Source organism: Mustela nigripes, chromosome 3 (genome assembly GCF_022355385.1).
Source record: "Mustela nigripes isolate SB6536 chromosome 3, MUSNIG.SB6536, whole genome shotgun sequence".
Classification (NCBI taxonomy): Eukaryota; Metazoa; Chordata; class Mammalia; order Carnivora; family Mustelidae; genus Mustela; species Mustela nigripes.
The window spans coordinates 26,363,218-26,373,037 of record NC_081559.1 but is presented as its reverse complement, the minus strand read 5'-3'; the positions used below and the strand labels follow the sequence as shown (position 1 = coordinate 26,373,037).

Here is a 9,820-nt window from a genome sequence, read left to right as displayed (position 1 = left end):
GAACAAAACTATTGAGGGTAACAATTAATACAAACCTAGAATTATAGCTATGGGCCTAATAAGGGCTTGACACAGAGCATTACCCTGAGGCAATGTTTGTGCCAGAGCCAATATGGAAGTAAAGGTAAAAAAATCTGTAAATGGATGTTATAGAGAACTTAAGAGAGCTAATAATGGGCCAAAGAGTTATGAAAGAGAAGCGCAGCCCATGAAGAGTCACAAAGGTTTTTACTCTATCCTAAGGGCAAAGGAAATCCATGTTTTCATCCTGTCAGATTTACATTCCTAAGGAATTACTGTTTTTGGAGTACTGACAGACATACCTGTTAGGAGGTTCCTAAGGACTCCTTACCATAGAGGGTAACTTAGACAAGGTTGAGAAAAGGCGAACCAGGAAACAGGCAGAGAATTAAGTGACAGAATGCATAAAGGTGAAAAAAAGTTAATCATCATCATTAACTATTCACAACTCAAATTCCTCCCTCGATCTTCATGTTTATTAGTATAACTGACCACCTGTATCAGGCTGAGTAATTCAGTCCTGTCCATCATTCTTTGCAAACTAAAAAATGGGAGAATGGCATAGATATTTGCAAAATTTGTCCTAAAATTCTAATTGTTTCATACTGTTTTCTCAAGAGCTAATAAAACATGTGGTCAGACAAAACACCCATTAATTTAAGAAGCAGTATATGTCATCCTACCTTTAGAAACAAAAAAATTAACCATGACCTAAGTCCTCAAAATTTGAACTACTATATCCCAAGAAGTTGAAATGGCAAGGATAAACCTACAGAAAGTGAAGACACATACTCAACCTCTAAGACTTATATTCTTATGTCATCTAACATTTGACTAAAGGGGGGGAAAAAAGCTACATTAGGATAACCCAATCTCAGTACGCTTTTCCAACAAAAATTAGAAGGATTTTTAATTTCCAAGTTCTGAGAACACAAAATTAATGCAACATAAATTGAAAGATCTAATCAATAAATTTAACAAGCCAAATTAATTTTATTACATAAATTAACCCATTTGTTATAGGCTAGCAATGTTTCAAACGGCGGTGCTTCTACTGGTCTTTCAACTCCTTCAGTCTTCTGATGGCAGACTTTACTGTGACAGCAGAAGTGGTGCTGGAAAGAAAAACAAAGTTGGATCCAACATAATTAGCTACACTAACATGTGAAATGGCAAATGAGTAAATCCTGCCTCTTTTTTTTACATTACAATCTTAATGATGATATCTTTTAGCAAGTTAAGAGTTGTGTCTTCAGGGTTTTGCAGAATTAGGCAATCTCATGCATTTATTTAATCATGCAGCATTTAAAAAAAAAAAAAAAAAAAAAAACCAACAGGGAGGAACAGGGAGGAATGAATGGTTCCAGGAGGCTGACCTAAACTCATAGAAAAGAATGGACAGAACGTCAGAAGAAACTAATAAATTCTAAGTTGGTATCATAAATGAGAGATATCAAGAAAACAGTATCTAAAGAACAGACTCGAGTATAATTTGGGAAGAAAGCTATGAAAGTGACTACATAAAGTTATACCAGAAGATTCTGGAACTATACCTGGAAAACCCATAACCATCACATAGGGTGGGTACAGGAATGCTAGTTCATTTTATCATCACAACCAAAAGAAAGCTAGGTTTCATTTGCCTTTTTGACCTCATAAACCCACACAAGACACACATATATGAAAATGATCATTTCAACACCTCCCAATATTTTACACTGCTGCAGTTTTAAATTAACTAAAATTAAAATTTCAACTCTTCAACCACACTAGCCTTATCATTTTATACATGGGAGGCTAGTGTACTACACCGCACACGTCTAGATACTGGCTAAAAGAAGAACACTTCAGCCTTTAAGATCAGCGACGAATTCCAAAATTAGAGATCTTCAAGGTGGCTTTCAATTCCAGAAATGGATTAACTCAAGAGTCCACTCAATCAATAACCAGCACAGGTACATTTATCTCAGCACCATCACCTGACCACTTGTCAGGGTCACAAAGCTGCTGAAGTCCAGCCAGTACTGTTGAGAACAGCAAAAGTGTAATGGTCTAGGTGGCCTCAAGTTTCCATATAGAGCAACAAGCTAATTGACTTCATTTTTATAAAATCAGCTTGCAATACAAATCGAAGTTCAGTACAGATTCAGTCCCACTAAAGGACCTTACGGTATCATTGTGCTCAGTGGGGACCCTTTCAATTCTATGCAATTCTCAAGTCCTGTCACACTTTTCTATTTCAGCGGTTTTCTTTTCTTTGAACACTGAACACAAACCATACTCTCAAGGAGTCATGAAAAAAACAAACGCATTCTTGTTGTCCCAGTCTTGTGAAGGGTTAAAACTAGCCAGTCCAGCGTCAAACCTGGAATTCTGAGGTGATCCACACACTTCAAAGGTCACAAAGAAAAGGGACTCACTTGTAGGTCCAGGCGCCACCAGCGACGGTTTTCATGCAGGAGCCACAATGCCAGATCCCCACAGCTCGTCTTTTCATCTTGGTCTGCAAAAGACAATCAATTTTCCCTATGAATCAATAAAAGCAACATCCAGTAGTCTAAATTGCACTAGAAAATGGGTGTATTTTGGGGGCACTTGGGTGGCTCAGGTCATGACCCTCGGGGTCCTGGGATGGAGGCTCAGGCTCCCGGCTCGGCAGGGGGGCTGCGTCTCCCTCTCCCCCTGCTCCTGCTCTGATTTAAAAAAAAAAACTTTAAAAAAAGAAAGAAAGAAAATGGGTGTGTTTTATGAGGTTCTTTGTGTTCCTAGTGCCCTACATTTTCTCCTGCAAAACCGGCACTCACCACGAAGCTACAGTGCCAGGATGGCAAAGACACCCCCACCAACAGGATTCCAGCACACCACAGACATACACACGCTCCACGGGACTCTCTAGCAACGCCAGGAGACAAAACTGACAAGAGTCCTCTCCCACAAAGCGGGCTTGGCTTAGGCTGGGGCTCCTTGTCCAACGTGTGACCCCTCAGTCCCCAAGTGTAAACGGGAAGCAGTCCACCAAATCCAGCTACCAACAACCCAGCACACGATCCACAAACTTCCCTCAGGAGCCGGCTCACGTGCCGGAAAGCCTCCCCTCCCTCTGCGCCCCGCCCCCGCCCCCATCTTACTTTGCCACAGAAGGAGCAAGTGTACTTGGCGTGCTGGCTTATCTCAATCTTCTTCACCATCTTCCTGAGGGAGGCACCATAACGGGTCCCGTATTTGCCCACGATTCCGACCTTCTTAGTGCGTTTAGCCTGTTCAGAGCCAAGAAAGAAACCAGCGATACTGGGACCCGCTGACAGAGCCTCTGCCAGCCACTCCCCGCCCCAAACGCCGTTCCTCCAATCACCCCCCAGCCGCTGCCGGGTCCTAGGTCCCCCTCATTCCATCCTGGCAAAATCAAAATCTGAGGCCAGAGCGGGCCCCGGGCTCCGACAGCACCCTGTTTCACCCGCTCGGATCGGCCAGGCGCTACCAAGCTGCCCCCGTCCTTCCGCCCCGGTCTGTGCCCGAGAGTGGCGGTCACGGCACGAAGGCCGAGGACGGCGCAGGTCAGCAGACGCCGGGTGGGGGCAAAGACAGCAAGAAAAGGTCAGATGCAGGCGGATAGACCTGTAGGCCTCACCGCTACCAACACTCACCATGTCGACTCAAACTAGGTCTGAGCCCCGAGAGGAAGAGACTCAGTGCGCAAGCGCAGTTTTAGGCGAACGGGCGGAAGTGGCGAGTGGGAGGCCCAGCTAGGAACTGAACTCTATGCTCGGGAGGTCTCTTCCTCCCGGCCGCCTTCCGTGGGGAAGGAGGTTTTTTTGTTTGTTTGTTTTCTGTATTGAAGATGTTTATTGTTTAAGCAGGCTAAATAGAAATAAAATTATTTATCACAGGCTTATTGCTAGGTATGGAAGGAGATCAGTTTGTTACTTAATTAACTGGCTTCTGGTAATATTAGACCGGTATTTCTCAAAATCCAGTCCCCCGAACATTGCATTTTCAGTTTTCTGCCATACCGGGATTGACTGTTTTATCATTTATTTAAAAACTGAGTCACTTTTTAGAAAATTTAACGAAATGAAGCTTCGTCCTAAGCCAGAACTATCTATGGAATCCAGGGCGTATGTCTTATGTGAGTGTTTTTCCGAGTACACATTAAAATTGACACATAAATACTCAAACGAAAAACGTCCAGTGATGAAGCTGTTGATATTAATCCCCACAGTACATTTTAAAAACATTACAGAAAATTTCAAATACAGACAAAAGCAGAAAAAGTATAATAAAGGCACATCTTTCAAAATATAACTACATCCCTTCTTTAAAAAATGCTTCATGCACTGACTTAGGGAGATTATTTTTATGTTCTAATTAAATAAATACACATTTTCACCTATTAAATTATATATTGTATTCCTTGGCATTAACATTCTTGCCTGTACATACTGAAAACATTAACCTTTCGGTAAAAACTACATCAAGAAGAATGATGCCTGGAGACACAGCAAGCACCTTGTTTTACACACCACTGCAACTGGGCAAACACATCTACCCACTGGGAAAACAAGATGTGCTCAAACTCTCCCAGTTCCACCAGAACCTCCAAGTACCCTCTGCTTCTACAGGGTGAAGAATGGCAAGGGATGGAGGGAGTAAGTCTCTCCTCCCTTAGGAGAGAAATACACTGCATATTGGGGATGATTTCTGGATGCTTCGCCACCCAAATTATGTCCTGCTTCTAGAAAACTACAAATAAAAGCAAAATATATTCCTACCAGTGCAAACAAATGGGATTAGTGGAAGAAGAGTTGAGAAACAAGCATTCCAATGGTCCTCCTCAAACTGCACGTGCAGTTTGAGCAGAAGTGGGGTTCCCCTGCCCTGGGTGAGTGCGTAAGCATGGCCAGCTTGCAATCTCTAAGGTGAGCCCTCCTGGGCTGGCTGGGAGCCCAGTTCAGATCATCATTTAGGAAATTGACCACCTCCTCCCCCTCCCATCTCCTGGGTAGCCTCCTACATCTCTTCCCTTCAGGGGGTCTGAGAGAGAGCAAGAGAAGGTAGAATGCCCGAGTAAGAATGCAGTAGAGTGCCTGAAAATGAGACACTCCATAATAGGAGGAAATTGTTCATGCTCAGAGCAATTTTCTCAAAACTGAACAATTTTCTTTAAATAGCAAGCTTGAGGATGTGCAAATAGCACTCTCATGAAATCAGTTCTAAGTGGCTTCAGAGAACTGTGGACAAAGTCTCAATTTGTCTTATCTGTGGGCTAATAAATCCCCAACCCCATTAGAAGACCATCAGGTGTACAGATGAACTGTAATATGTACCCATAAAATCTTAGTAAAAATCTCTGCTGAGTCACAAAATTCACTTTTGCCCTTAAAAAGATAAGTTAAAAGTTGTCTCTAGAGGTGAGTTCTTTTAGCTGTTGAGCCAACCAGTTGTCTTTGGGGTATATGGAACATTTGATTCTTGAAGGAAATCTGAGGGGCAAACGTCATCCACAATTGATCTCATGCTGGAGACCAAAGGGTTTATCTGGGAGCCCCAGGTTCCATGCTGTTCCTTCGCTTTGTGCCCAAAGAGCTCTTGTGCCCAAAGTCCTTCACGGAAGGGCCTGGTGGCCAAGGGCAAGAGTGAAGTCTGCACACAATGTTAAGAGCACTGTAGGTTGCCTCCACAAGGGGCAGTAGACTCAGCTAGGGGAAGGGGAGCCCTGAGGCCAACTCCTAAACACCTAGAAATAATCAGGTATCTGAAAAGAATTCAGTATGTGGATTCATTCCTTCTTCTCTTCTCTCCACAAATTTACTTTAAATTCATCATTTTCATTGTTTGCCTTTTGTTTTAATGGACATTTCACAGGTAATGTACCCATCAGCATGGGTGTTACTTGGTAACTCTTAAAAGAGATAAGATAAATCAATATGAAACAATGACCAAATATATTATGTGAAATGAGACAGTTCTAATATGAAGAGTTTCATTCCATTTTCGAAGAAATAATTCTATGTATATGTATGTATTTACATGCATTGGGAATAAATTACCTATGGCTCCATCCTAAATTATTTATATTAGTTATTACCTGTAAGAAGCAGGGCTAGAAGTACAAGGGATGAGAATGCAGGGCTTTCATTTTTTTACTTATACATTTTAATTTTTATTATTTTATTTTATTTTATTTTATTATTTCATTTATTATTTCATTTTTCATTTTTATTATTGTTTTAAGATTTTATTTATTTATATATTTAAGAGAGAGCATGAGCGGGAGGAGGGGCAAAGGGAGAGGGAGCGGGACAAGGGACTCCACCCTGAGCACAGAGCCTGATGCAGGGCTCCATCCCACAACACTGAGATCATAACCTGAGCCAAAATCAAGAGTCAGACACTTAACCGCTTAATGGACTCTGCCACCCAGATGTTCCAATTGGTTAAATTTTACATCAAATTCATAATAGTGAAAAGAAAGCACTGCGGAGCCCTAGATGAAGGGACAGTCTTTTCAATAAGTGATGCTGAGAAATGGCATATTCACATGGGGAAAAACTAACCTTGACCTTACCTCCATGTACAAAAATAAGCTGCAATTGGATTGTAGTTCTAAACATGAAGAGCAAAACAATAAAGCTTCTAGAATATATATTCACAACTTTGGGGGTTATGATTTACATGACTGTTTATTCTGTAATATTTTGTTAAGCTGTGAATTTGTTTTATGAATTCATTTTTGTATGATATTTCATCCTAGCAAAGGGGATTTAAAAACAAAGAGGAGGAGAGCCTGGCACTCCATAAGTCAGATAAATGGGTTGAGGTAGAGGGGTTGTGGGCAGAGGGTGTTGCAAAATCAAATAACTGTTGGCTGTCATAATATCCTGAACCCTGTGACTCACAGGCTTCTCGATGTTTTCTGCTATGTTTAGGAATCCATTTCCTTCCCTGGGACCTCACAGGGAAAGACAAAACCAAAACTGCAGGTATGAGAGAGGGCTCCAACAAAATCTCTTTAAGCTTCCGTGCCATTTTTTTTTTTTTTAAACCTTGTAATCCTACACGTGGTAAGAAGTGAGAAGATAGGGCAGGAAATAAGGTTGGAATTATTTTCATCCCTTTTGCAGCTTAAATTTCACTTACAAAGAGCTTCAGAAAGCATCAAAGTGCCGGGGTGGCTCAGCTGGTTAAGTGTCTGCCTTCTGAGGCTCAGGACCCCAGGGTTTCCGTGACCAGAGGGGAGTCTGCTTCTCCCTCTATGCCTCCCCCTTGCTCGTGCTCATGCACTCTTGCTCTCTTTCTCTCTCTCTAATAAATAAAATCTTAAAAAAAAAAAAAGAAGAAGAAGAAGAAGAAGAAAAAGAAAAGCATCAAGATTTCAATAGACAAGAATGCAAAGACAAGGCAAAACCCAGGAGTCAGCAGTGAGGGGACGGTGCCTCCAGCTCTGTTTCTTTCCAACCTAGAAAAAGGCTTGTGGGAAGCCAAGAAGGAAAAGACACACTATTAATTCGAGTACAAATGGATCAAGGCTTCCAGGATCACTTGCTCCCTCTAGCAGTCTCCCTGATGACAACCCCAGAGGCAGAAATTAACCAGGGTCGTTCAGGGAATAATGACCTTGGTGAGGGTAGGCAGAGCCAGCTCTGGTAGGCCTGGGGGACCTTTCCTAAAACCCTTTAAGAGGCCACCTAATCGCAGGGACAGGAAGTGGGATGACATAGGCCCAGATTTTCTTCATTAGAACTGACATTTCCAGGAAACACAGCGGATGGTGGCAGGTATGTGTCTGGACTGAGCTGTGAAGTAAAGGAGGAAAAAGAATGACTGCGGAAATCCTAGCTTAAACCCAAAAGCATTCACTCTCTATAAATAAGTCCAAGTGTCTTTTCTGAATCACACAGAAATGGCTGGATGGTTCTCAATAAATTCTAGAGCTACACTCAGCATGGCATAACAGAATATACAGGCTTCCTGGTATAAATAAATATGCTTTGGGGGACCTCAAGGACATCTCAGAGATGGCGAGTCTTTCTCTTCTAGAGCAGCTGAGACTGAGGTCTAGCTAGAGGCTTCAGACGGAGGCTCAACATTTATTTATTTATAAATGTATTTATAGTGGAATAGTGGTTTCACACATGGACACCAAGTTGCAAGGACCAACGGCAAACCCTCCCAAGGGCAGGCATTGATCCGACACCTTGTGGCAGGGCCCAAGGTGAATAAAGCAGAGATTTATTCATTTAACGATGATCACCGATGCTCCCAAGCAACACTAGATAAATATGTCTCAAAATCACCTGTACCTTTCACTGTATTTCTGAAGCACACCCATTGCAGACTAACCACAGCTCTAGAGTAGAGAGGAACTCCTAATAAAAATAAGGAATGAGATGTTATGATCTCATTCTCCAAGACATTAAAGAACTTGACCAAACTCCAGCAGAGCTCATGAGAAAGCTGCACCCAATCTTCTTTGAGCAAGCAGCAGACGAGTCTCTGGAGACATCCACAGACTCACAGAAGAGGGCTTCGTAATGCTCCTCAAGCCATGTGATGTCAGGACAGAGAGCAGAGGCTGAGGCTAGGCTCTGGGGCAGGCGAGGAAGAAATGCTCCTTCCTATAACTCAGCATCTAACTGTCATCCAGAATCTTTCTGCTTCCTGGGCCTTAACTCATTCCACAGACTTCTCCCTAATGAGGGGACCGTGTTGTTTCCATCAATGAGTCACCAAGATTGCAAAAAATTCACTGCAAAAACCCCGTGAGCAACGTTGAGGTAGGATGTTAGCATTTCTTCTTTGCAGATTCTGTACCCATTGGGCCACCGCCCAGCAGGCCACCCAGTGCAGGATCATCTGTATCCTTCTCCAGATCTACACTGACGGCTGTGTCTGTGGCAGATTGATTATGGACTCCAACGGCAGCAACCATGAAGTGATGAAGTTGGCTTTCCAGAACACCTGCTCCTAAGGGAGCTTAGGACAATCTATTTGATGACACAGCAGCCATTGCTCTTCATTACTCTTAGACAAATATTTATTTTAAGGGGCCATTTGGAACAATGTTAGAGTAAACTTTAGAAAGACCCATTACTTGTCCTTTGGAAGCTTCCAAAGTCATAGCCACTAATATAAACAAACTGGTACAGCTAACAAAATTTAAAAACAAAACAGAGAGCTGGAGGTGGTAAGAGAGTGTAAGACCACTTAGGGTGGCCGAGGGGAGGACCCAGACAAGCATTCTCTCTCAGGCCCGTGACTCTGGATTTTTTTTTCTAGGTAACACTGGGTCATTCTTGTTTCAGGAGGTGATAGAGGAAATGGAAGGCCTAATTATCTGTGGAGATCTGGTACCATGGCAGAGCTTCTCAGAGCAGGATAAGCTGGCAGGAAGCAGGCTCAGCTGCTAATAATCTCCACAGTCCTTTGCAAAAAGATACGAGCAGTAACTCATGGTCCTCAGACGTAGGTGTTCAGGCTGGATTTCCTGAGGAGCTCTGACCCTGCAGAGAAGCTCCCAGCAGTAGATCAATACAGTGATTAAAAGGAAGTTCTATAATCAAATGCCTGGTCCGACTGAGGAAGGCAAGAAGCCAGCCGGTTATTTGTCAAGACCAAAGCCTCCCACAGGACATGGCCCGGCAGTCCGGACTGGACAGTACTGACATGTCGGTGTGCCTGACCATCCCTGAGCAGCAAGTAAAGGGGGCTGGGTGGCTCTCAAAGATCTCTCTCTCCACTGGAGCTGTCTAGAAGCCCTGGAAAGGGGACTGAAAGGCACAAGAAAACGGTGCGCTCTAGG

General features: G+C 42.9%; 1 protein-coding gene across 1 annotated transcript; it reads right to left on the bottom strand.

The window, feature by feature from the left end:
• Positions 1–990: 990 nt before the first annotated feature.
• RPL37A (ribosomal protein L37a) lies at positions 991–3,755 on the bottom strand. The gene is made up of 4 exons (XM_059393443.1): positions 3,666–3,755; positions 3,150–3,278; positions 2,442–2,524; positions 991–1,136 (listed from the first exon to the last, which is right to left on the bottom strand). Exons 1-4 carry the CDS (start codon positions 3,666–3,668, stop codon positions 1,073–1,075), a joined length of 279 nt encoding a protein of 92 aa, XP_059249426.1. The 5' UTR covers positions 3,669–3,755; the 3' UTR covers positions 991–1,072.
• Positions 3,756–9,820: the final 6,065 nt, after the last annotated feature.

Coding starts and splice junctions, on each gene's coding strand:
- RPL37A (XM_059393443.1), bottom strand. Junction 2,525..3,149: donor CTTGCTCCTTCTGTGGCAAA/GTAAGATGGGGG, acceptor TGTCTTTTGCAG/ACCAAGATGAAAAGACGAGC. Junction 1,137..2,441: donor GGTGGCGCCTGGACCTACAA/GTGAGTCCCTTT, acceptor TTTTCTTTCCAG/CACCACTTCTGCTGTCACAG.